A 25,918-nucleotide genomic window follows, 5' to 3' on the forward strand; every position below is an offset into this window, starting at 1 on the left:
GGTTCTGCCCTGAAACTTGCCCACCAATTCCTAACGCGGCGGTTGGGTTGAAGACCTTCGTTCCATCATGCACAGGATCTGCGCCGGCAGTTTCGCTGTGCAGCAAGTGGTAGGGTAGAGTAGAGTAGAGTAGAGATACAACGTGACGGTTTACCGTTGATGTTGAAGTAGCATTGATAGAGTATAGAAAGGGCATGGTTTTCATGACCGCTTGCAGCAGCGGCTGCAGCTCTAACAAGCCGCACGTAACGCCGGGCACTCCCGCAGCGTATGAGTCTGCTTCAAGCAATAGATAGCAGGTTGTACTTCCTGAGTACTTTCGAGGCTCTGAGTCCTACTTAGCATGCATGTGGTATCACGACATTTAGCCTTTCTGCGGTGCCAGGTCAAAATGAAAATCTTGCCACAAAAGATATTGTCATTTTCCCTGGTGATGACCAAGCAGCCTGGAGTCGGAATCTCTAAGACTACATAACGCTAGAATGCTATGAGCCCACTCGAATTGATCTTTTACAGAGGTCTCATGAGTAACACGTTTGATTTGTTTTCTTGCCTTTAGCAGGGAACCAGGTCCTGCAGTATCCTCCTTGTTTCTTGTCTTGCACATGGGCATGGACTAGAAGATGAAAGCCAGGGGGAGGGAGGGGAAATGGTGAAAAATCATTATGCAAGATGGTGATGCTTGTTGCTGTTTGTAACAACATCCCTTGACACCCCTCCGATGAACATGCAGTATCGGTCAGAACCTTTTTGGACTGCCGCCTGCTATTTTTGTATCATTACATTGATCGTCGACCTTCACAGAATATGTCCCCCAATTCGCCCCCGGGGCACTTCAAGATTTGCATCCGTTTGGCCGAATTTTGTTCCATGTTGCTGGATGCGTTGCAGATTGGCGACCTTGTAATGGCGCAATGATGCATGCTAGGTTACACAGTCCTGGTCGATGTGGGAGATTTCTTTTTTTCATCGCTTGCAGTGCCTGGTCTTCGATTTTTGGAGGTTGAAGAGCATGGCATCGTACGAGCCCCACGTTAGATTGATATCTGCCATCTGGGGAACCAACTCGCCGGCCTCAATGTTTCAACTGGACATCACCCGTATTGCAGTGAGACGACTAAAGGGCTATGCAGAACAAATTTGTTTTTCTCAATAGTAAAGAGACGGCTTCGACTTCACTAAATTCAAGGCTATTTTGTCAATAGTTGCAGCCCCATGTCACTCGTATAAAGTATCTTTCGCTATTGGGGCTTGGTTGCTGCAACTTTCTTGGTGCCACCCGCTTGAATTAGAAGACCAGTATGAAATTGGCAGTGACCGGTAATCCTAAAGCAGATTAATTGACTTTATTCCGAAGCACGCCCGCGGAAGGAATCAAAAGGGGATGCCGGGTCCTCATGGCATGCAGCATCGTGAGAATGGATGCCGGAGAAGCTGCACTTTTGGTGGTCTTCTTTAGTGCCTCAAAGTATCCCTGGTCACTTACTGGGGCCGCTTCGGCTCGAAGGAACTCCCCAAATGAACAAGCAAAGAAAATTCGTCCTCGTGACACATTTGCCCTCGTCTGCTATGCGCGCCTTGATTGCTACAGGACATGGGGGCAATGCGCCAATCAACTTACACGCCATTTACAAAAACGTCCAACAGCGCTTACCTATGGGCGTTTTGACGTGATAGAAACAAGGGGTGATGTTTGTTCCTTGGTTGCACAAACCTTTCGACTACGTTGAAACACTCTGCACGCATCGAATCATTCTGGAAGTTGTCTTGTCAACGTTCTTGGATCGACTACATAACAATGTTGACCGACTGTCATTGATCGACTAAGCCGGCACCGAACCCCGTGACTATTGTAGTGGGCATTGACCTCAGAAGCTGATTCGTGTTGGATCTGGTCCCCCAGCAAAACGCGGCACAAGCACCCCACGAGTATTCGGCCCTAGGAATGCAATGGAACAACAGGGCCAAAACTTCGCAGACCTCAGATATTGGCTCGCTGGCTTATCAGCCCGGGGTTCCGTTATGTATTACTCCTGTTGGTGACGCATAGTCCATGTTGAACAGCAGGCCGTTTGTTCAATCTTCCGACAGCGAGTAGATGAGTACCACGCTAAGCCGTCCATACACTTCTCAGCTCTTGTCACAACACGGAACAATTCAGCATGAACCGAGCATCATGGCGATAAAGCTTGCTTTTGTTGGCCATCATTGAAGATGAATCCGCGCCGGACGGAAACATTAAACTCACACAGTGGTTTCGATACGGCCGGTTAGCCGAAGAATTAAAGAATTCTAATTCTGGGTGAGGTAGGAAGCAAGTATAATCTTGACAATGACTTGGCAGCAGCTGTAGCAATGTCTGCACACGAATGGGCAGCGATACAGATGTTCTTTAGAAATGATTTCGTGGCGAGATACCCCTTTCTGCAGTAACAGACAACATCAAAGGAACCAGGTCGACCAATTGCAATCATTTGCGATGATTGGTAAGGTCATGCTACGGTTTCTTGGCATGCCAACTTAATAACGACAGACACGTTCGATCGAATGATGACTTCGGCGCCGCAAGGCTACCTGTGAGTGACAAATCAGACAGTCCCAATCGTTCTTGTTTTGCCTCTTGCCAGGTACGCCGTACTACAAGATGAACGAACCTTGCAAGCTATATAAAAGACGTGGGGGAAGCAAGCTGGCAAGTAGCTTTGCTTATACTTGCATCACGGTATGCAAACCACAAGAGCATCAAAAAGAGATTCCATGTATAATCTGAAAAGTTGCAAGTTTTCTTAGAAAGAAGGTATGTGCAGTCCGCTTTGCCCATGCTCAAGCTCAGCGAAGTTCCCGGTTCTTCCAGGTCAGGCGTACTATGGTACCCATGTTAGGTTGTGACTCCTTGGCGCGTACCAGTCAAAGGGAACCTCGCAGATTTCCATTGTCACTTTGAATTATATGTTAGAAAGCTCTTATTGGTTCGTTTTATGATCCAATCGTTGAGATAATATGGTACAGTGTAGTGCGCAGTGTCAAAAGCACTATCTATGCTTGGAAACACTTTTGCGTGAGGCCTTCTGTGACCATGCTTGATCATGATTGATCATGAGATCATTAGGGCCTTTGAAGTCTATTGATTGCCATCCAAAAGACAAAAACGATCTTCAATGTTGTCCACAAGCCAAGCGCTTTGCAAGATTACATGTCAGCGTTGTTGCACAATTGCCAGCATTGGCCATTACTAGGCTGTGTTCCGGCCTGATCTTCTCTTGGACATCCAGATCGTCGTTTGGCAGCGTCGAGGTGTTTCGTGTGCCAAGAATGTACAATTACTATAAGCAGCCAACACATAGCAGGGTGACGCCCTAGGTATTACTTTGACTTGAAAGTCTATCAAGCAATCCCGTGATCAGGAGCTGGAGAAAACGATAGGCTAAAAACTGCTTGCTCCTGCTAGTTTTAGCAAATCTGCGGTAGATAAATAATTAGGGTTGGTACTATGGCGCCATCCTAGACGAGCAAAGTTGCAAGCAGCATATTGAGTTGGTGCGGGCCCTAATATAGAGCATGTTCGGAGTTCGGACCTTGAAGATGACATGTTTGCTTTTCTTCATCTGTGCAAACATTGCTTTGAAATGCGTGTCGATGATGTGGTGAAATCCGGATACGGAGTATGATCAGACAACTGCCTTCCACTGTAGAGTCACGCATCTGGGTTGAGGTTGCTAAGAACTAAGAAAGACCCGGTTATCGGAACGTGCCAAGTTTGGTCGCGGTTAACTGAAGACTATGAGAGGTGAGAGGCGAACTGTGCCCCTGTGTACTGTTGGTCGATGTCCATAGAGCGAGCCATGGGACAGGGGATTCCAACCCAGGGCGGATCAGGAATAGCCTGTTGATGATGCCCACTGTGATTCAACTGGTCAGGGGATTCAATTGTGCTTGGTTCAGCCGTACCATGGTGCCATGGCTAGCCATGCCACTGGGGAATGTTGCAATTTTTCTCGACCTCCTTTTACATAGAGAACCTTGAGTAGCCGCTAAGCAGTGCGCACAAGCTTGGCACTGTACGACTACTCTGAAGCGCAGTTTCCCTACGCAGGCTCATTTATTTTCGCTGAGGCTTGGTGGTTCTGCAACGTGTTTCGCTACCTAGGCATCGGCACAATCATCACCTCATCCTAATCAATTTGAAGGGGCCTGAGAGACAGACAATATGGCCTTGTGACACTATTCCGTACCAGCATCTGATGACTTGATAATGCCGTTCGTGCCATGACTGAGCCACTACTGCAAAAGATCAATGTATCGACTGATTGCATTGTAGCATCCTGGCACATTATTACATCGTCAATACTACAATGCCCATCGAATGACCACAGCACTTTACCACGAAACTTCTACCGGTGAGAATGAAGTCATAGTTAGCATTGACTTGCATTCAGCGTTAGGCCAGGAACGGACAGCGCTTGGGTTTTCGGTTCGAGCTGTCGACATCCCCCAAAGTCTGAAGCCCACCCAGTGCAGTGCAGGTCAAGCGCAATCAAACAATATTCTCTTTCCGTCCGAGAAGGTTATTCGGAGACAGAAAAAAAAACTCCCAGTGAACACATACCAAGTAGCATGTGGCACCACTACATACCTGTCCTTTCCACCGCCCCCCTTCGTTCTTTGATACGCTTTTCCTGGACTGTACTTTCAAAATTGCGTTCCTGAGCATCCGATTCCCCACCATCTCGAGAAAGTCCAGTGAAAGAAAAACATGTTCTAGTGCCATGCTAGCACAACGGCCTCACGCATCCAAGCTAATTGGCTTGGAGCTGTCACTGTTCAAGCTGCAGGCCATGAACCCAAATCTCCATATTTAGCGTCGGGCTTGATGTTGCTATCCGTACATGAGTTGTGTACTGTATGTACAGCCTGGCGGGCGCTCCAAGCCTCTAATTCCATCTCTTACGGCCAACGCGCCACACAAGCCTGGAAGTCCCTAGATGGTGTGAGACTCCCCCACACAACGACAGACACGACACCAGCTTTCCTGCCAGGCCTGCCTCCAGCGACAACGTCAGTGCAAAATGCCCCTTGCCGATCCCTGGCCGCTCCAGCATTAGCACAAGGTATGGTACAGTGTACTGGCGAAGGCAGGTACTTTGGAAAGTACTTCCTTCCGGGCAAGCTTAGTACGTACAGTAGCACAACTGGCTCTTCGGCTTGCTGGGGCTGGGGACTTTGCAGGCCCGGGGTCGTCCCTGCTCTTTTCTTCGTCAGTGACCAAATGTCGCCTCGAGATTTTGATGCGACCATTCCTCAGTCTCTGTGCTCTGTTAAGTACCTCCGAAAAGAGTCATCGATCGTCCAGTGCGTTGGTTCGTGTCCCTTTTCCCCTCGACAACCTACTTGCTCTGCCCATTGTACTCTTATTTCTATTCGCAGTTCTAAACGACTAAGAACTCCACCTTGCACATCCCTCGTGCCTGTCATTTATTTAGGTGTGGTTTGTTTAAACCAAGCAGAGGAACTCCCATACTATCTACAAGCTGGTTCCCTGTCGGCCATGCCTTTACATCTGCCCCATTTCTCATAATTTCCCGGCCCCGTCTGCTGCACCACGATTAGATTTCAACATTTAGTATCCCCGGGCTGCCTTCACTCACCATATCCACGTCGCACACACACAGAAACCATTCGAGTGACAAGGCAGAAACACCGATCACACAACAATAAATATACAAACGTTCCCAACCTCGGTACTCCTCAACTACTGGTCACGGCGCAAATATCACGAGTCACGGCAACTTTGGTAATCTAACTCGACGAGAGTGCCTGGAGCCTTGCGATTGCGCCTGGAATTTTGGCCACCAGCGTAACTTGGAATCGGAGAACCCTGGAGACTTGTCTTTCTTTGCACGCACGGCAAGCGAGACCAGAATCTGAGAGACGGGACATATCTGCAGGAGCCGTCCAGGGGCGAAGGAGGAATATCGCCCACTATCCGCTAAAGGGTGCTCGCAAATTCGGGCAGGGAGTGTCGAAGAAAGACCATAGCCGGCAACGCTGAACGAAGACGACCAAGGACAATATCATTTGTGGCAGTGGATATCTACCTGACACTGGTCCCCCAACTTTGGAGCGTCCCAAATAAGCGACCTGCAGGTGCATACCACCTTTGCCAGCTCATCATTGTACCGTGGACTATTGCAACGCGGCCCATAGCCGTTCCTTTCTACGCGGCGCGCGCACATGCTGTACGGCCGGCCCATACAGCTGTAGCTAGACGTACCCGCATTGGAAGCACAGTACCTGTACTCCCGCAGTACATGCACTGTTCATTCTCCATTGACTTATTCCTTGGCTGTCGGCAGCCGGACCCCAAGAAGCCCCATTCGACACATCGTGAGAGGCATTGATTGACCTATTGCAGTGTTGGCCCTGGCCTGGCTGTATAAAGGATCTTAGTCCCAGATCATCGCCAGGTCACAGTCAAGGCCCTATCAGTGTGTTGTCCCCGCGCTATCTTGCTCACTCCAGACGCGGCTCAATCAACACTTATACTCGCCAGATCATGAGGCGGATAATCTAAAACCCCTGTTTTCTATAAATGCCTATCTTCCTCACTTGAGTGGAATTGCACCCGCCGCATACTCTCGCCGTGCAGAAACAGCAGCGCTGCCGACACAGTCCCCACTGCTTGGCATCATGTCTTCCGCTTCATACTCTAATCCGCCTCGGTCGAGTCCCGGCTCGCAGGCTTCAGTGTCAACACCTGTCATGTCTGCCCAGGTTAATCCACATGGCTCTATGCTGCGGCGATCTCGTCCCAGCCAAGTTCATACTTCTCTTCAAGCCAGCAGCATTCCTACTTCGATGCCCACTTCAGCCATAAGTGCCTCTTCGGTGGCATCTAGTTCTCAGCATGACTCTCCCATGATGTCTCCAGAGAACATGGTATTAACCACCAGCAGTTCAATACAACCATCACCTGAGCCCTTCGTCCGTGGGCGTGATGTCGAACAGTTCCCTCCTACGCCTCTTACACTCGGCGATCCGCTGCTCAATCGCAAGTCCAGCAGCAATTCCATGAACTACAGTATAGCTCCTAGCACAGCCCCCAGTACCGGCTCGCTAGCCGAAGCCCTGCAAAGCCAAGGAAAGTCAAGTGGAGGTTTGATTCGCAGATTGTCGAGCAAGACGATGAAGGTTGTCAGTCGTACGCGGCGGCAGTCGTCTGTCGCACCAAACAGCCGGAACGGCAGCATGGGCCCTCATATCATGCGGCGTAGAAGTGACAGCACGAACACTGCACCTCCCCCAGATAACGCCATCACCGACTCGGACGAAGATTACTACGATGAAAGGGATGATTTTATCAATCCGCTGGGCCCTATAGACGGCCAAGTACGCGAAAATTCCTCCACTAGCAACCCGGCTTCCATTTCTGGCTCTACCTCTCCAGTTGATCCTGTCGCGGGGCCGGTCATCCCTCTCGCCCTTGTGAAAGGCACCTGGGTTCGTAAAATTTCTAAAAAGAGAAAATTCAAGAGAATTTTCCTGGTTCTGGATCACGAAGCAGCGAAAGTCACATGGAACAGAAGCAAGCCTTCAAAATGCATCTATGTTGATGATATCAGAGAAATCCGGATAGGCTCTGACACAAAACAATACCGCATTGACTACGACGTTCCAGATACTGAAGAAGGTCGCTTCTTTTCCGTGTTACATGCGGTAGCCGACAAATCCAAGAGCAAGATCATGCACCTGGTCGCTGAAGACGAGGAAACCTTCGGTAACTGGGTGACCGCCCTGGACGCCCTCTCAAAACATCGCCAAGATCTGATGACCTCTTTGATGTCGTTCAACGACAAGGCGATTCGCGCTTACTGGAGCTCGGAGATGTTTAAACAATTCGATGGAAAGCCCCACTCGCCTGACGAGGAGGAGATTGATTTTGGGGGAGTCGAGCGAGTGTGCTACAATCTTCATATCCATGTCAAACAGAGAGACCTTCGGGAGAACTTCGATTTGGCTGATGCCACAAGGACTGGTCGACTAAATTTCTCCGAGTTTCAAGAATTTGTTCGCAAGATGAAGCAGAGAATCGACATTCGCGCCTTGTACCGCGGCATTGCAAGCGACGCCGCGAATGGCATTACCTGGCCTGAGTTCGCCGCTTTCCTGCGCGACACTCAAGGCGAGGATGTCGATTCAGATCCTCGAGCTTGGGAGGCCAAGTTCTATCGCTTTGCTCGCAAGTTCAAAGCTACCGACTTTGGCGAAAATGAAGTTCCGAGAATGACTGAACAAACTCTCGCAGCTTATCTAACGTCGACATTCAACCTTCCACTCACATCCGAGCCAGCTGATTACAAGCTTAACCGTCCCATGCATGAGTATTTCATTTCAAGCTCACACAACACTTATCTTGTCGGGCGTCAAGTAGCCGATCTTTCGAGCGTCGAAGGCTATATTAATGCACTGGTGAAGGGGTGTAGAAGCATCGAAATTGACTGTTGGGATGGACCCGACGGTCAACCTTCCGTCCAACATGGATATGCAATGACTAATGCGATTTCCTTCCGCGAAGTCATCAATGTTGTTCACAAATATGCTTTTGCCAGAAGTAAATTTCCATTGTGGATATCTCTCGAGGTCCATTGCAATGCAACTCAACAAGTTCTCATGTCCAGTATCATGAAGGAAATCTTCGGTGAGCGCCTGATTTTGACCGCCTTGGATCCATCTTCCGACAAACTGCCGTCGCCGTCTGAATTGAGGGAGCGGATCCTTGTAAAGGTTAAGGCTGCTGCTGCCGAGGAACAGCGCACTGGTCGCGTGCCGAGTGCCAATGGCCGCCGGCGTGGCAACAGCTTGACATCGCCATACGCGAAACCAATGGTCGCTGACAGCGCGCCTGTTCCGCCATATTCTCTCACCCAAAGTCCCATGCTGAGTCCTAGAGATCCTTCTCGTAAGAGAGTCGCAAAAAGATACAACACGATCACAGAGGGTGAGGTGCAGGACACCGTGAGCAGCAGCACGAGCGATTGCGACAGTGGCAACGAGAAGACTTCGAGCAAGAAGAAGACAAGCAGAATTGTTCCTGCTCTAGGAGATCTTGGTGTTTATTGTACCGGTGTCAGTTTTAACGGATTCGACTCAGTTGACTGTAAGATGCCTTATCACATCTTGTCCTTTATGGAAGGGACATTCAAGTCGAACACAAAGACCAAGGAACTCAAGGATCAGTTGTATCGCCACAACATGCGATACATGATGCGTGTCTATCCCCAGTTCTCCCGGTTGAGCTCAAACAACTTTAATCCTTTGATGTATTGGAGGAAGGGTGTTCAAATGGCAGCGCTCAACTGGCAAACCTTCGATCACGGAATGCAACTCAACCAAGCCATGTTCGATGCTGGAACAGACCAATCAGGCTACGTCCTCAAGCCGCATTCCATGCGCGAGATTCGAAGGATGCCCAATGGTATTCCAGCAGAGGCAGTAGGTAAACTGGTGCGCAAGAACGTCACCTTTAGTATCGACGTCATCTCTGCGCAGCAGCTCATGCGCCCGGGAAATCTGCCGGCCAACAAGAGCCTCGACCCATTTGTCGAGGTCGAAGTCTTCCACGCCAATGATAAGAGGGACAAGCACGACAGTACAGTTGGAATACCCACGCCTACTGATAGCCCCTTGAAGTACAACACAGGTGTTGTCAGGGAGAACGGCTTCAACCCGGTTTTTGACGAGAAGATGAAATTCAGCATTACGACGAAGTATCCTGAGCTCATTTTTATCAAGTGGAGCGTCAAGTTCTCCACCACTGGTGAGCCCAATGATCGGGCTGCGACAATGGCCACGTTTACCGCCAAACTCAGCAGCTTAAAGCAAGGTTACCGCACACTACCTCTGCTAGACGCCAACGGCGATCGATATTTGTTTTCGACTCTATTCTGCCGTATCGAGGTTGGCACTGCCACAGATGTTTATGTCAACCCCGGAGATAGTGTGGAATCTGTCGGGCGAATCAAGTCTCTCGGCAACAAAGTCTTCAACAGGTCGAATCCCAGCTCTAAACTCACTTCAGAGAAGTCGGTCGAAAAGTCCAGCCTTGACAGCGGGTACTCGGAGACTTCGCAACAGTCATTCGCTAAATCTTGATCAAAGATGGTGCGCTAGTTTGAGACTATTCCTTTGACACCATCTTACACGACGTCTCATGTCGGGGCTTGCCCGATTGTACACAGCATTGGTCATTTTAGCATGTTTCTCATCGATCGGTCTGCAGCGAATACCCATTTGAACCCGTAAAAGGATGGCGTTTTGAACTTATCCGGAAGCTGGTAATCTTTGCGGATATTCATTTTTGTTTGAATGGGTTGCGGCATTGTTTAAACACGCATGTGGTCCTAAGGATGGAGTCTTGCAGGGCCGATGTGCATGACATATAGAGGGAATCGCATATCATACAGGTGTTTTGAAAGGGACGACACGATAGATTTGGGAAACCACACAAAAAAGTTTTCGTTTGTTTGCATTGTAGGGATACTCGGCCGGGCATAGCACGAGAAGCATTAGGGAACTAGGGTGTTTGGGTCATGTCATTTTCTGTCTGCTGAGCGTTTTGCACGGGTATTCGGCATTTTCAGGGTCGCATTTGGGCATACATTGATGATACGGAGCATCTGGGGTGCTCAGAACCACGAGGCGATACTAGCCGAAGCTGGAACGTATCGCGAGGGTCATCACGTCTTGTGTGGTCTACATATGAACAGGAATCTACTGCGAGGAACGTTGCAAACCCTCCGTTATGATTGCATTTGTCTTCTACTGGTGCACCGAACGGCCCTTGTTGCTGGTTTCGCTTTCATCAAAACCTTTAAGATAACAATACCCAGCGGCTCGCGCCCTACTCACTTCAATAAGAGAAGTTCACCACGAAGAGGTCACATTGCCTAACCCTGGCTTTCATGAGTTAGCCAGTTGTTGATGGTTGCAGTCCTTTTCTGTGTAGAGCTAAGAATAACCCGCATGTTGACAATGGACTTGTCAGCACTAGACTGTGCCTCTGTGCTTCCTCAAGCTGCAGCTGTCGTTTTGTGTGTAACCGTCCACGTTGTCCAATCCTACGCTGCAAGCCTCATTCTGATGCAAATCCTTTCATATTTTTAAGAAAGAAATAAGATTTAGGTATCCATGACAGCAAGTAAAAGTTGGCGATCGGAGAAGCCACCTTGAACTGGAATAAAAGATCTTGATCTGGAACACAACAATTGAGCACTGTGTGGCATCCTAACGAGGAAGAGTCAGATTGTAGCCTGTGCTCCGTATGTCCTCCTTATACTGACCCATGGGCCAGTTTGAGATACATCTCGATTGTCGAATAGGTCGGCTTGGGTATTTTTTTGCATTGTTCCCGAGCATTGTTCCCGACCCGTCAGATTATGCCACACTATTTGCGATTCCTCTGCAGACCATCCGGAGCAAAATAGATATGCAGATTGCGGGCGAACCCCGTTGCCCAATAGCAAGGCCTGTCTGGAGGGTTTCTTTGCATACTTTTGATGGCGAAACCATCAAGTCCTTATCGCAAAATTACCAGGGTACATGCCTGGGAAAGCACGCCTATCATTCAAAAAAAAAAAAAAAAAAAAAAAAAAAAAAAAAAGACAAGGGCCGTTGATCAGAAGAACATACGAGCCGTGTACGGAATTGCCTCAATTCAATGAGGCTTTTCTGGCTTTATTCAGACTTTGGGGGAGTGGAAGTGGTACTCGTATTCCCGTACTCGCCGACGATCGACGGATAAGTGATCTACATCCATAACCTTTCCCCAATCAGACAAATCTGTCAGTGCACACGACTTCCCACCCCGGTCATGACCCAAACTGTCGGGTCCAGGCACCAATATTAATGCAATTGCAGGGCACCCGAAGAGGCTGGCTGCGATGAGCAATCGCAGGGGTACAGGGGGGGTGGAAAGCAAATGGCGGTAAGACGGGCCGCTACAGAAGCGCCTCAAGTAATTTCTCGGGTCCCAGTTAGGGGAAGAAGACTTTTCTTTCTTTTCAAATTCTTTCTACAATTTTCCTTCTGTTGTATTTGATACTTGCATGTGAAAGTACCTAAGATGCAGATTGAGATTTCTAGGGCCTTGTGGAAATTACATGACATCCCGCCTCAATTTTTCAGCTTGGCTGACAAGGCTCTGCGTATAACCCTTGTTGATACGATAAGCGTTTAATCCCGGTACCCAAGTATGTCGGGCAGACCAAAAAGATCCAGGCTTGCCCTGGATACATAGCTTACCGTGCTTTTCAGCTGGTATCGGACCCTTGCTCAAGAGTTGACACATGAACTGGAAGTTGATCTGGGTTCCCATTTTCTCTTAATCTCCCCTTCTGGAGGTTTTATCCTACTACCTATTTCGGGCAAAAGAATGTTTTAACTGTTCATCAAAGAATCAGCCCCCATTCGTAGCGGAGTACCAGGAATAATGATAGTAAACATTCCCGAGTTTCAACTATGGTTTATCATAACACGTAAGCCTCCTGAAATTTCGGATAATTGTCTCAAAGGGTCTGCTTATGAGATCGAACCGCCAAGGTTCACCATCCGTAGAGGCTGCTCTGCTTCATCGGTAAAAGAAAAAAAAATAAAAAAAAAAATAAAAAAAAATAAAAAGCTTACTTATTATAAGCGCGTAGTCCAGTCCACAGTGAGAAAACTTAAGTCACTTGCGGCGGGACCGAGCCATTGTGTCTGAAGTATGGTAAAGACTGCACACTGTATATTATATCTGTGCTACAATAGTAGTACTTAGTAGGAAGAATAATAAGCTAATCCTCAGTATATTGAGACTAGTAGAACAACGTTATTGTGCATTGAAACATACCAATCCTCTTGATATCACCACATCCTCATTGCTTGTTTCTTGATCGACTGGGGCGGGGAAGTCGTCAATTCCATCGCGTCATTGCTGGACGCATGGAATATCCCTGGCGTTTGCATTATTGGACTACGTATTCTGATAGCCGTGAAGTCTGCTGGGCTTTCGTACTGAGCCTGGCTAAAGTCTTGTTGTCTTCTCCGTCGTCGTCCTTTGCCAGAACCGGATGGCTGTTGAGTAGCAACGGCGACCACAGTCCCCCCTCCCCCCGGAGAATTCGAGGCCGGTCTTGGTCGGCTTGCGGCGAGAATACCACGTAAGGATTCCTCACGAAAGAACTTGGACAGTCTCGCTTGTTAGGAAAGAAGATGGCCCGAACGCTCATATGCGGCAAAGAACTCTCGCAGCCATGAGCAAGCTCATGTGCGCATGGCGTAATTGGCCACGATGCCGATCGGATCTAGAGGATTATAGGAGAGTCGGACAGCGACTCTCACGCTCACTATCCGAAGAGTCTTTCCTCAAGAGTAGTGCCGACCGACAAAGCCTTAGAGGTTTCGTGGCAGATCATTCGAGCATCCAGCGTAGTCATCCAACACGGGGCACTCACTGTCCAGTCGCCGCTCGACTGAGCCTCCTGTATATACTCATGTAAAGTTCCATCAAATCGGGCGATGATCGTTTCTAACGTCTCAATATTGACCTCTTGCCCATACCGCCCATGATCGACGTTTGGGAAATCTAGGCTCTGTCAATTTCAACGTCTCGAACCATTATTTCGAATTGTTATCGTCATAGTAGGAAGTCATGACTGCTACCACCGCCGCGGCATCTCAGGGAACATAGAAACACAAGACTTACTTGGGCACCATCCACTCAGCGTCTGATGAACTACACCCAGTTCAGAAGTGATAGGACTGCAGAATGTGTTGTTTGCTGCTTGGCTCATTCTGACTGTCGCTGTATGAGCACGGAAACAAGCTATGAGTAGCTTGAACGAGTCCGGTTGTTCGAGGCCGCGATCCGTGCAATCTGCTCCGTACCGAGACCACATCTCCTCAGGGCCCCAACAGGCCATATTGCACCTGATGCGTAGTCCCAATGAAAAGAAACGTCTTAAGAACCTTGAAAGATAATCCAGAATTATAGTGGTTAATAGATAGGAAATTTGATAGACAGCAAGTCAGTTGGAGATGGATGTCGAAATACCTTTGAAATTATTGTTAATCAAGATGGGTGAGATGTTTTCGAAATCAAAAGCCTTCAGATCTAAGCAGACATATTTTTATTCGACTATTAATAGATGCCTCTAAGATCTGATATGTACCATCACTTGAATCGCCGTGTGTGGGTCGTGCTTTGCTTGATGGAGAATGGGAAGTGCATCCCAATACACTGACTTCAGAGTCGTTGACAATTTAGTAGCCTTGTGAAGGTATCGTAGATAAGATCGTTCATGCGAACTTTGCGTTATGATGAGAATCATATTCCTGAACCATTAATGACAAAAATTATATGATTGCAGTCAAATAAATTTGCAGAGAACAGAGCTTGGGTCAAGTATAGATTGCCATCCTGACCCCCCTGGCCGACTGACTTATTGGACCAACGAGTTCAAGGGTGATCACTCATACTAGCTATGTCGATATATTTTAGAGAAACATCTGAATGAACTGCAGGGGTTCAAATCCGGTCCTCTGTCGGCCGCAGTTACCTCGCGTCCTCAGTGGTGAACTTGATGATGCAACAAATTGTTGACACCACATCTATAAATATCTCCCATTTATAACCCATTGATATGCAAGACACAGGCTAATCTACAGTTTTGATCAAGCAATTAAAGATTGCGACTTTTACAGAGTCCTCGGATGTGTCTGTGGTAATCACATAACAATCTTGATACACATGGTGGAAGAGCTGAATCGAGCAACTGCACCCGTACCTTTGGCGAAACCCACTTTTACGTTATCGTAAGACTTATTTCAGAAGAAGTTATGATAAGTACTTGTTTCATCGTTTGGCTTGCTGCGGTCTCAAAGGAACAGCCAACAAGCTATTTCTCAGGACGAGAAGCTCTGAGAACAAAAGCATCGGTCAGCCCGACGAAGACAAGATCCTAATAAGTTTGAAGTGTAGTAGCACTGTAGCAACTCACGGACGAGTTGCTGTCCTCGCATATTAGGTAATATAATGTACCGGCACAATGCCACTTCCTGCTATAAGCCTATCATTGACATATCTGTACTAAATTTAAGCTCAAGTTTGTCCATACAAGCATTGAAAGCCGGTCATACATCGCCTTGGAGAAATATTGTGAGTTACGATGAACAGATGAGTCATGTGCACTGATATTAAAAGCCACTGCCCTACGAGTTACCAATCATCAGGTAACTTGGGACTCATTAGCCGAGAAATCGAGTTAGAAGGCATATATGCTTACAGGAGTTTGATAAACCACTGTATCTATGTCATCCAATTCGAGGAATGCCATCCTTGGTGTGTTGGTTTCATGTGTCGTACTAACATAACGATATGTCATCTTCGAGCGTGCCATCCTTGATTCAAGGACTGGCTGCACAATTTAGCTCGTCATAACGAGAGAAAAAAAACCCCCCCAATAGTTACTCAGTACGCGGGCGCTTCGATTCCGCATCGTCTCCAACCTCGTGTCCATTCGTCCCATCGTTGGTATCATCCACTTCATCATGTCCTCGAACACGACCAGCACCTTCACCTAACTCGCTACCAAATCCGATCCAATTGCCCTGCTCGTCGAAGTACTCGTTCACGTTGTCAGCCGTGATCCATCCAGAACTGCCGGGCATTGGTGGTGGCAATCCACCATTAGAATCTCCCTGGAATGCTCCAGGTAGACCGTCCAACGCCTCTCCCTCAAACACAATCCTGTCCATCTCGTCTCCTTCTTCATCGTCGTCCTCATCCGCTGGATCAGGATGCAAGTTCTGACAGGCGGAGATCTGATCGAACAAAGCCGACGTACGTGGCGAGGTGGTCAGACGTGTTGCTGTGCCATCAGGCGAATAAGGAACCAGAGTGAGCTCTATGGGGTCAAACGACTCATCGTCATCACCTCCATCGCCTGAGAACTCGAGCTGCATGTAGACAGCGGTGAACTTGGCCGTCTCATCATCTGGGTTTTGCAGATGCTTGAAGTTTTTGACTGCATGCAGAGTGATGGAAGGGTAGGGTATCTCAATTCCTGTCTCGCTGGTGCGAGAGTACAGGATCAACTTGCTATGCCATGAATTAGCCATCTCCCTGATTATAATGCAGCATGGGAATACTCACTGAGAAGCAACGAAGACATCGACTGTTTCTTCTTCGCGAAGATGCTTGCCTCCATCGTTCTCCAAGGCATGAGACTCAGGCGGACTAGGTAGCTTATCGCCCGAGAAAATGTGCAGTTTTGAGGCGTGTTCCGGAGAACACCAGACCTTGATGTGCTCGTCGTGAAAGTACAGCACAGGCTTATGACCCTCTTCCTCAAAAAAGGTATCAGGGGTTTGCTGTTGATAGTCATCGAGCGGTGTAAAGTCATCGTCTTGCGAGGGACGGCTCTTGATGACTGTTGGCAGCATGGTGGACAATGTGAAAATTGCGAACAAAGCAAGCAAGTAAGCAAAAAGGGTCTTGTGATACAGAAATGTGCCTAGAGGCCGTACTTATTCAGGAGTCAACAATATGATTTGTTAATTTTCCACTACCAAGAGCTCCCCGCCATCAAGTGCAGTGAGTGAGTGCTAGTGCCAGTGCCAGTGCTGCCAGTATTGCACACTGCGGGGCTTATCGCTTGGCTTATCTCGATAGTCATAATCATGATAGAGATAAAGCTGTCGCTATCGCTATCGCTATCACCCTGAGTCGTTCGTCATGGCACTTCACCGAATGTCGCAAACTTGAGAACACCCCGACAAACGCAAGTAAAGCAACAAGAACACAACAGCTCGAATCGCATTGGAACGACGTCGCGCCAGCTGCCTACAGCTCAAACCATTCCCACAGCATAGCACACGGGCCTGTTTCCTCAACAGACCGAATCCCGCCCAAAATGCACGACAACCGCACGCACCCACTCCTCGCCCAGATCCCACTGACCGTATCGCCCTTCGTGAGCCTGCCCACGGCCGCCACGCTGCCATACACCTACAAGCCGATGCCATCCTCCCTGCCGCCGTCCAGCAGCGGCATCACCTCCACGACAGCGGCAGCGGCAGTGGCAAACGAGCCGGCAGATTCGGGCTCCAACAAACCGCGCTACGTCGTCTCGGCCTCGGGCCACGCCGCCCACCCGGACGATATCATGGCCTCGTGCAAGGCGCTGCAGTCGCACATCTCCCAGATGCAGGCGGACGCGGAGCGAGAGCTCAGGGAGCTCGATGAGCGCATCAGGGAGAGGGAGCTGGCCGAGAAGAGGCGGGTTGCGCCCGGCTGGCTTGACAGCGAGGTGAGGGTCTTAGAACCGGAGCGCAAGGTCGAGGTCGGCAGTCCGGGTCCAGGGCTCGATGACGGAACTGTTGGGGCAAGCACTAGCGGTGATGACAACAGCAACAGCAATATGGCCGGCCAGTTTGCGGAGATGAGCCTCGCTGATAGGCAAGGGGCCAGCGAGATGGCCGGTGATCTTGATCAGGGAGCCGAGCTGGATCGGGCTTTTGGCGGAAAATGAGCAGGGAGTGTACGCCATGGTTTCGCCCGAGGGGGGTTTCAATTTCTTTTCTCACTGTATGACTGTTACGTGACTAAGATTGTCTTTACAGGTTTCGGCGTTATGGCATTCGGCTAGTCTGTGTTTGCACCTGGGTTCGGGTTTAGGTTTGACAGCGGCATTTTGAAATCAAGAAGATGGCAATAAATAACTTGAAATGTCATTTTGACACTTTCAATAAATCATGCTAAGCTTTCGCTGGACAGGCTACGTATACTTGTTCTCGTCGACATCACCATGCCATCTAGACACACCCCAACAGATGACACTATTGTCACTCACTATCACTATGGGAGGCATTGACCAGGTCCTCAGCCTGTCGAACCCCCATTCGATCGTCCTCCACACTAGCAGTGTCCTCATCGTCATCGTCGTCGTCGTCATCATCGCTGGGTCCGTCCCCTCCAAGATCCTGATCGTTGTCCTTCGGCGGTTCGGCCCGTTTTCTTTTCTTCTCAAAGTCCTGCCTATGAGCATTCGCCATGATCTTCCGGATTGTGTCACCTCCACCACGCACGACTTCGGATTTCCTGCGCCTGCGAAGCCCACTTTCCTCAGCTGCTTGCGTGGCAGGGGATTCGGAGACGGCTTGCTCTTCGGCACGTCTCACACTGCCAGCCGCGCCGGGGTCGACAGCTGTTGTAGTGGCTTCCTCAGGGCTTCTCTGCGAGTGCGTTGTGTCTTCACTAGCTCGTTCAACGAGTGGTTCGAGATCAAGCTTGTAGGGCAGTGGCACATCGCGACTGGCTTTGTATTGTGCTACATTGGAGCAGTGCTCGTTCTCGACACGAAACAGAGCCCACATACCGCGACGCGTGACCTCAGCAAATCCAATAAGGAAGGAAGCAACGGTACTATGTTGTTTGTCGTGGGTAAAGATGGCGTAGAAGATCCAGCCAAAGCGCAGTATCGGATCTATGACCATGACAACATAGTAAAGCCAACGTCGCTTGATAGCCAGTATGTCTCTCAGGAACCGATGCCGAGAGTCTGGTTGTAAGAATGAGAAGTCCATAAATAGATCCCACACCGAACAGTAGATTGAGTTGACAACAGAAAAAGTTGCAAACAGTGCTAGGGTGGTGGTGTTGTTGTTGCCATTGATTCGATAGAGTGAAAGAGTTACTGCTGCCATTATGGTCATACAGTACTTTCCGCAGTTGACTAGATGAGGGAATACATTTTTCGTGTCAGCGTAACGTCGAATACACTGGAAGGCACGCCATATCGGGGGTAGCGCAGAGAAGAATCCGAGCAGACGTGAATGATTGGAATTGCACTGGTCTGGGTTGTCCCAGTAGTGCGCGTACAAGCAGAAAAACAGCTCAATGTTCTATGTTCTGTTAGCAGAAATTACCGCCGGGGATCTTCAACACCTACACAAACCGCGTATGTTAAAGAACAATACATATCGCCAAGGAAGAAGTCTCTGAACTCCACAGGATACAATCCAGCAAAGAATAACCGCCAGTGTGAGTACGCGAACCACTTTCGACTTTGATGGCATAGGATTGGTGCCGGTAACAGTACGAGCACTATTGTGACGAATATCAATATCACTGGGTAAAAAAGATACATCTCAGGCGACCCATATCGAGTGAAATTGAGCCAGATGAAGACACCCAACAGAAGGAGGCAGAAACTCGGAAATTGAGCCAACTGCCTCCAGTCAAGATGATGTCGAGGGTCAAACTCGAAGATGAACGGGTAGTTCACCTTGTTGGAAGCCCAGACACTGCAATCGAGGCAGAAGAGCGCAAACAGATACAACATCAGGAAATATCCACCATATATCTGTAGCAAATAGCCAGTCTGTTGTCGCACCACAGGATCTTCGTCAAATAAGAGCTCGGCACCATAGACCAAGCCTTCAAGAGTAAAGACAGCGCCGATACCCAGGAAGAGGCCATTCAGAAATGTACTGCCTGACTCGTCGTTTGGCTTCCGTGTGAGGCGGCGCAGTTTGCCAGCAGCAATTTTATGGTTGCCTTTTTCGAAATATCTAGCATACAAATCCTCCACGGTCTTGATGTGGCTGTCGAGTATGTCGCTATTCACAAACCAGGACTTGCTGACCTTCTCATTCATGTACCGATAAGGTGGTTTTGCGTTGACTGCCTTGTCGTACTTCTTGTTCAGTTTTCGAAAAGCAGTCCGGTTGAGCAGTGTATACGATTTCAGTAGTTCAAGCCCCCTGTAAAACTCCTGTAGTGCGAGTTTCAGTTTCCGCTTTGCCGTCCGATATGGCACTTCGTGGTGAGGCCGCCTGACGTAATCTCGTCCATTATCTGGATCCGACATACCATTAAGCACAGGCGTTCTCGCCATGCTTAGAAGTGCCTTCGTATTTGGCCCGGGTTCGAAGAATTTCGAACGGATTGGATCAATCCAAGTGTGTGAGGTTTTGTGGCTTTCTGCTTGATGGGAGGTTTCATCAGTGTGTCCGTTTTCTCCTTTGTCTTGTTGCGCCGCTGCAAGTTCCTCAAGCCGCCGGTTTCGCATTTCGTGCAGTTGTTGTCTCAAAACATTAAGCCGCTGGCCTGCTTGCTCTTCCTTTTGCTTATAAAACGTTTCTACTTTGTCAAGCTCACTATTCAGAAAGCTGAAGAATTCCCTTTCTCGTTGGCGAACATCATCCAGCGCTTGCATTCCATAGTCAAGCTTCACGCTTTCAGGCCTGTGTGATCCTTGTCCGTGGGTGAAAATGCGACGCAAACGAGTTGAAGAACTGTCAGCTCTTTGCAGCCTCTGCCGTGGCATGGTCATGGAGTTTGATGTGCCAGGAAGCATGGTCACACTACGGTTTATGAGCATCCTGCTGAGGGACCGGTCGGCGGCCACATCCGCGGGTTCTGGAAGTTGTTCGCTGGCGTTCGAGGGTACCCGTATGGCTGGGTCAGGCAGCTCAAAAGTATGCCGGCTTCCCACAGTCGTAAGAGGTGATGCTGCTACGGACGGCGAGGGCACGAAACTCCCGTAGTTTCCTGCATTACCCGGCGACCTGGCCAAAGACTGACGCTCCGGCTGCAGAGATATAGGGGTTGGCTCAGCCCTGGATAGCGGTGGTTCCGATGATCTGCTTGACACTGCTGTTGCTCTACTCAAACCAGCAGGTGCCGGGACAGACCCGTTGGGGTTCGTCTCATCTGAGCGGATTGCATTACGATTCGCATCCAGTTTCCTGTTACCGGAGGGAGTTCCTATGAACGATTGCGTAGTGCGAGGTGGCAGCTCGCCCCTCTTACCCAAGTGAGGTGTTGAGTTGGCCTTGTTGATGGCTCGTGAAACAGCTTTCACATACTTTTTGCCGGCCTTGTAATTCAGATACTTGATCTTCCATTCTTTGCGGCCATAAGGTCAGCAATCCACACCAATGCATATATACATCGAATAAAGTGCGTTACTACAAAACGCTTTCCCGTACACATGTACTATATAAAAATGGTTACATACCTATCGGCTGTTAGTTTGGGGAGGATCTCTAGCGAACTGCTGAAGCGCTTAAACTCACCTGGAACAAGATCCTGTTCAAGCTCCTTCGCGAACTTCATGACGTCAGATCAGCAGGCGGCAGAATAGACCTTGCTGTCAATTGAAAAATTCAAAACGGGACTCGATATCGTCAAGCCGACATGTTCCCTCGGAATACTCTCCGACGAGAATCACTCAAAAAGCGATCTCTTGCGCGACAAGTGAAAAACGACGTTGAGCGACATCGTTTGTTGTTTCGAAGCTTGGGCCGCTAACAGAAACTAGCACTAGAGATCTACACGGGCCCATGATTGGCCTTGCTTTCAGCGTGCTCGCCTCCTAGAATTCAGAGAGCTTGGCTACGTTAATTGGGTTAGACCCCACGTGGGTGGCGCCCATGCTGGACGAGTGCTCATTCGACTCATTGCATCAGCCTATACACTGGACTTTCGCTTTATTCCGGAATTTCATCTAATGAAGCGGAGGCATCAAGAGCAGACAAACCTATATTCAGTTTCTTTACGCACGAGGTGGACGAAATTGGTGGTTCTAACCATCCAGACCTTACGGAGCTGGAGAACACGTTGGATCTGTGTATTGCATTTCCTTCATATACTGGCGTTCAAGCGACCGCCTAGACCTTACCCTCTTTGGAACAGAACCACAAACACCGACATGGCTCCCATACCGCGGACGTCCCTCCCGCGTCTAATACTCTACCACCAAACCGTCAATGACCCCTCTGGGAAACCTGTATCCATCCTGCCACTCATCACAAAAGCAGATATCTCCGTAACCCACCTAATCGTGGCCGCCATCCACATTAACTCTGAACCCTTGGGCCTAACTCTCAATGACCACCCGCCCTCAGATCCGCGCTTCGCCACGCTATGGGCAGAATGTCGCATCGCACAGGCGAGCGGGATCTCAGTCTTAGGCATGCTCGGCGGCGCGGCCAAGGGATCCTTCACACGCCTGGATCGGGACGAGGCCACGTTCGAGAGCTACTACGTCCCGCTGCGCGATATGATCCGGGAGCGAGGGCTCGACGGACTGGACCTCGACGTCGAGGAGGAGATGTCGCTCGCGGGCATCATCCGCCTCATCGATACGCTGAGGGCCGACTTCGGTCCTAGGTTTCTGATCACCCTGGCCCCTGTGGCGGCGGCGCTGCTGGACTCGCGGCGCAATTTGAGCGGGTTTGACTACGAGGCCCTGGAGGTGATGCGCGGGAAGGAGGTCGCGTGGTATAACGCACAGTTCTACTGCGGGTGGGGCGACGCGAGCACACCGTTCATGTACGAGATGTGCGTGGCGCGAGGTTGGGATCCTATGAAGCTCGTTATGGGTGTCGTGACTACTTCGGACAATGGAAGTGGCTGGGTGCCATGGCCGATATTGGGGCCGAACCTGACGTTGATGAGGAAGAAAATCGCCAACTTTGGCGGCGTGATGGGTTGGGAATATTTCAACAGCTCGCCTGGCGGGAAAGAGAAACCGTGGGAGTGGGCGCAACGGATGACCAAAGTACTGAGAGATGATCAAAGCAGAAGCTCGGAGGCTCTGAGAGTAATTGATGTCGAGGGAGCTGGGCGTGAGGCAACAGCTACGGCGACGCCAAAGGACGCATCAGTATTTGAGATAGATTCCGATTCGTTGTCAGATACCGGACCACCACTACCGGATGACTTTCAATATTACTCCGACGGAGTTCCCGAGAATTGAAAATTCATAGATATCAGTGAGACGTATGTGCTCCGCAAATTCTAGAAGTCATCGTCATCAATGCAACGGCATGACACCTGGCGTTTTAGAAGATCCAATTATTCACCATGTGCTGGATCTAATCCAATTTGTGAATTACTATGCAGTCTATCGGGTATTCATCCGCTGTCTATATATATATGTCTAATCTGGTTTCTCCGGATCATCGGATCGCTAGAACTATCAAAGTTCTCCCGCAAAATGCATGTCATTATCATAAGAAAGATTGAAAGGAATGTAAGGAGCAAGTAGCTGAATACGCAGAAGCACAGTCAAGGTGTTATTATACCATGTCTCTAGAACGTCTGCTCTCCGCGTTGCTGCGCATGGTCATAGACCGACCGAAAAGTCTATGACCATGTGGAGCACGTTGACTTCCTGAAGCCAGACTGGCAGTCCTCTCGAGATTGCCGTTTGCGCCACTAGCTTCCGCCGAGGATGTCTCCTCGGCAATGCGAGGCTGGTGGACGAAAGTAGGGTGGTTAAGCTTCCGGCTGACGAAAACATCCTGGAAGAAGTCTTGGTCGTTTGCTGAAACTCGAGAACTGGAGCGTGCGCGCCGCGAGGCTGATAGTTGTGATGTATCAACAGGGGCATGACCGGCGTCGTAGGCTGGCGGCTGAATGTTTGTCTGGTAGACAGGGAAGTCACGACCTGCAATTTGGTACTGGCGTCTGGGTTGTTCGATTCCAATCTTCGTCATCTGAGTCATCAGCTCGAGGCCAAACTTGTTATGACGAACAAGACGGAGTAACTCGTTTTGGAAACTTGATTTGTGGAAGCAGATAAAGTTGACAGTGATGCAGTAGGCGTCTTCAATCTTCTTCATCTCTGTAAGGATCTTGCCAGTAAAGTCGCGTCTATGCTCGAGGACATATTCTGTCATCCTTGCCTGAAGTTCTTCAATGTGCTCCTTGGGTGTGCCGTGCTTCATTCTTAATTCAAACACATCGGCGAGTTGGCCAGAGCGTTGGTGGTTGAGGATGAATAATGTGTTTAAGACCGAGTTAGGTGCTTGCACAATGTGACCCTCCATTTTCTTGAATTCGGTGTAGAGTAGAGAGATCGCCGTGACGTAATAATCGTCGCCCGTTCCAGTGGTTCCAGTGTTACCATAGACTGTCACACGGTCTCCGACATCGAAAGGGTGCTTTACGAATACGAAGATGATGGATTGCAGAAATTCCTGAGCAGTGGCCTGGAGCAGCCAACTCAGACCTGAGTTATCTCGTTAGTTTGTGACAACATGTGTCGGGTACAATAGACTTACCGAGAATGACTGTGCCAGCAGATGTTAACGCCGCCGCAGCAGACGCCGAGATCAAGGAGATGAAAACGATGATGGTGATGATGATGACTACAACCACGAAAACTTGATCCAGCCTTCTAATAACAGAGTCTACATCTTTGACGGAAGCCGCAATGGCCTTCTTCTCGCGGTGGACTTCGTCACAAAACGCCTCCAATTCTTCCATCGAGACGTCGCCGTTGAGGTCACGATCAAATATTCCGAAAGCACTCTCAGCATCCTCTGGTGTGGGAAACGCAGGATTCAAGTCTTCAGGTAGCAACACATCGGCATCGGGCTTTGCGTAGGTACGAAATAAGCGTCGGGCTAGTACTTGAGCAGAGGCCGTGTTTCGAAGTAATTCGGTAACAACCTTACGGGGATGGTTGCTGAGAAGAACCTCCGTACCGGTGAAGTCACCGACAACACGGCCGGCAACGTCTCCAACTTTGTTGATGGCTTGGCGGGCATTGTTCTGAAATAGCTTCATTGGTGTACGAGTACCAGAAGCTCCATAGCTAGGGGTATTTTTAACGGACTCTTCGGAAACCAGTCTGTCTTTACTGTGAACGTATAGATGAACCAAGTATGCGATGTACTGCTTGTTCGACTCGATTCTGATGGCGTAGGTTCGGAGATGAAAAGAATTTGCAATCCATTGAATCAAAATCTTTTCAACCCAGTTGAGAGCAGAGAAGATGAAAATCGCGATGATAATCTTGTGAAGCGTTCCGATCCAGCCTACTTCGGGGAAGGGATCAGTTCCTCCAGCTGAAACCTTGTGGCCACTGTCATTAACAATGGGTAGGAACGAGATAAGAACGGCGAGCATCCATAAGAAGAGAGCTGAAGGAAGTTCCAACGAATGTCCCATGGCCTTCCATTTCTTCGGGTTCCCGGAACCGACGGCTTTGGCGCCGAATCTTGCGACATATGGGAGAATGGCTGTGAGAATGCGAGCTGCCCATAATGATAGCCATACAACTTCCAGCCAGATTCCGAACCACAGAAGTTGCGTGCCTCCAGTGCCTCCAATGGCTGCCTGGTGTTGAGGATCCAAGAAAATGCCCAGAAAAATGGGAATGAGAAGAATCAACGTGATCGGGATTAGATATAAGAAGTAGCGAGCAACTTTGGGCAACTTCTTCAGGTACACGAATACTTTGTTGGCCTTGCTCGGAGGTTCTATTGGGGGTCCAAGGGTGATGCCTGGCGTAGGTTGATTAAACACATCTTCGCCCACTGGCTCTTGCCTGGACCGGACCTTAGAGATAGATCTCCGAAGGTTATCTTCTTGGTTGCTAACCATCTGCTGGATTCGGAGCATCTCTAAATCGTCCACCAAACGCGTAGCTTGCTCTCTGTCGCGCCCGTCTGTGCTTGGAGACAGATACTGGCTAGGTGAGCGCGCTTCCGTGGATGCCTGATCCATGCTTTCCCGTGGTACGTGAAGATTCAACTGAGGCTGCCTTGCCTTCTCATTGTAATGCTCTTCCGTATCTGACACCGTCGGTGCATGCGTCAGGGTTGGAGAGCCATCCTTTTCAGGATCATGAGAGTTTGGTTGTGTCATATGGTTGGATTCAAACGACCCCCGCCGGACTGGCGTAGTCATACTTGTCAAGGATATTGTTGTACTCGGTGTATCTTTGTTACAGTTGAGGGATGGTGATAAAATGCCGATTCGTTGAGGACTGAGATCCAGTCTTCCACGGATCTCCCCAGGATTTACAGTCTTGTTCGTCCAAAAAGATGATCAACCTGCAACAGGTATAATGTCGTAGCTTCTGGG

The 25,918-nt window shown here is 49.3% G+C and overlaps 7 protein-coding genes across 7 annotated transcripts; 4 read left to right on the top strand and 3 right to left on the bottom strand.

Annotated features, from left to right (window-relative positions):
* Window positions 1–4,768: 4,768 nt before the first annotated feature.
* Window positions 4,769–5,823, top strand: BKA67DRAFT_234225 (uncharacterized protein). The gene has a single exon (XM_046095649.1). It carries the CDS (start codon window positions 4,871–4,873, stop codon window positions 5,573–5,575), a length of 705 nt encoding a protein of 234 aa, XP_045959606.1. The 5' UTR covers window positions 4,769–4,870; the 3' UTR covers window positions 5,576–5,823.
* Window positions 5,824–6,759: 936 nt separating this feature from the next.
* On the top strand, window positions 6,760–10,149 carry BKA67DRAFT_515452 (uncharacterized protein; the record flags this gene model as incomplete). Its single annotated transcript, XM_046097728.1, has 1 exon — window positions 6,760–10,149. One exon carries the CDS (start codon window positions 6,760–6,762, stop codon window positions 10,147–10,149), a length of 3,390 nt encoding a protein of 1,129 aa, XP_045959607.1.
* Window positions 10,150–12,998: 2,849 nt separating this feature from the next.
* On the bottom strand, window positions 12,999–13,955 carry BKA67DRAFT_534272 (uncharacterized protein; the record flags this gene model as incomplete). Its single annotated transcript, XM_046099840.1, has 3 exons — window positions 12,999–13,337; window positions 13,488–13,618; window positions 13,739–13,955. The coding sequence occupies 3 exons, from the start codon at window positions 13,953–13,955 to the stop codon at window positions 12,999–13,001; spliced, it is 687 nt and encodes a 228-aa protein (XP_045959608.1).
* A 1,431-nt stretch (window positions 13,956–15,386) lies between these two features.
* Window positions 15,387–16,576, bottom strand: BKA67DRAFT_234262 (regulator of volume decrease after cellular swelling-domain-containing protein). The gene is made up of 2 exons (XM_046095650.1): window positions 16,187–16,576; window positions 15,387–16,132 (listed from the first exon to the last, which is right to left on the bottom strand). Exons 1-2 carry the CDS (start codon window positions 16,474–16,476, stop codon window positions 15,499–15,501), a joined length of 924 nt encoding a protein of 307 aa, XP_045959609.1. The 5' UTR covers window positions 16,477–16,576; the 3' UTR covers window positions 15,387–15,498.
* A 370-nt stretch (window positions 16,577–16,946) lies between these two features.
* BKA67DRAFT_534274 (uncharacterized protein) lies at window positions 16,947–17,564 on the top strand (the record flags this gene model as incomplete). The annotated part of the gene is made up of 1 exon (XM_046099841.1): window positions 16,947–17,564. The coding sequence occupies one exon, from the start codon at window positions 16,947–16,949 to the stop codon at window positions 17,562–17,564; it is 618 nt and encodes a 205-aa protein (XP_045959610.1).
* A 3,692-nt stretch (window positions 17,565–21,256) lies between these two features.
* On the top strand, window positions 21,257–22,862 carry BKA67DRAFT_560415 (glycoside hydrolase superfamily). The gene is made up of 2 exons (XM_046102451.1): window positions 21,257–21,307; window positions 21,360–22,862. The coding sequence occupies exon 2, from the start codon at window positions 21,549–21,551 to the stop codon at window positions 22,797–22,799; it is 1,251 nt and encodes a 416-aa protein (XP_045959611.1). The 5' UTR covers window positions 21,257–21,307; window positions 21,360–21,548; the 3' UTR covers window positions 22,800–22,862.
* A 259-nt stretch (window positions 22,863–23,121) lies between these two features.
* Window positions 23,122–25,741, bottom strand: BKA67DRAFT_657294 (Mechanosensitive ion channel-domain-containing protein; the record flags this gene model as incomplete). The annotated part of the gene is made up of 2 exons (XM_046107088.1): window positions 23,122–24,056; window positions 24,109–25,741. 2 exons carry the CDS (start codon window positions 25,739–25,741, stop codon window positions 23,122–23,124), a joined length of 2,568 nt encoding a protein of 855 aa, XP_045959612.1.
* Window positions 25,742–25,918: the final 177 nt, after the last annotated feature.

Source organism: Truncatella angustata (genome assembly GCF_020726525.1).
Source record: "Truncatella angustata strain MPI-SDFR-AT-0073 chromosome Unknown BKA67scaffold_3, whole genome shotgun sequence".
Taxonomy (NCBI): domain Eukaryota; kingdom Fungi; phylum Ascomycota; class Sordariomycetes; order Amphisphaeriales; family Sporocadaceae; genus Truncatella; species Truncatella angustata.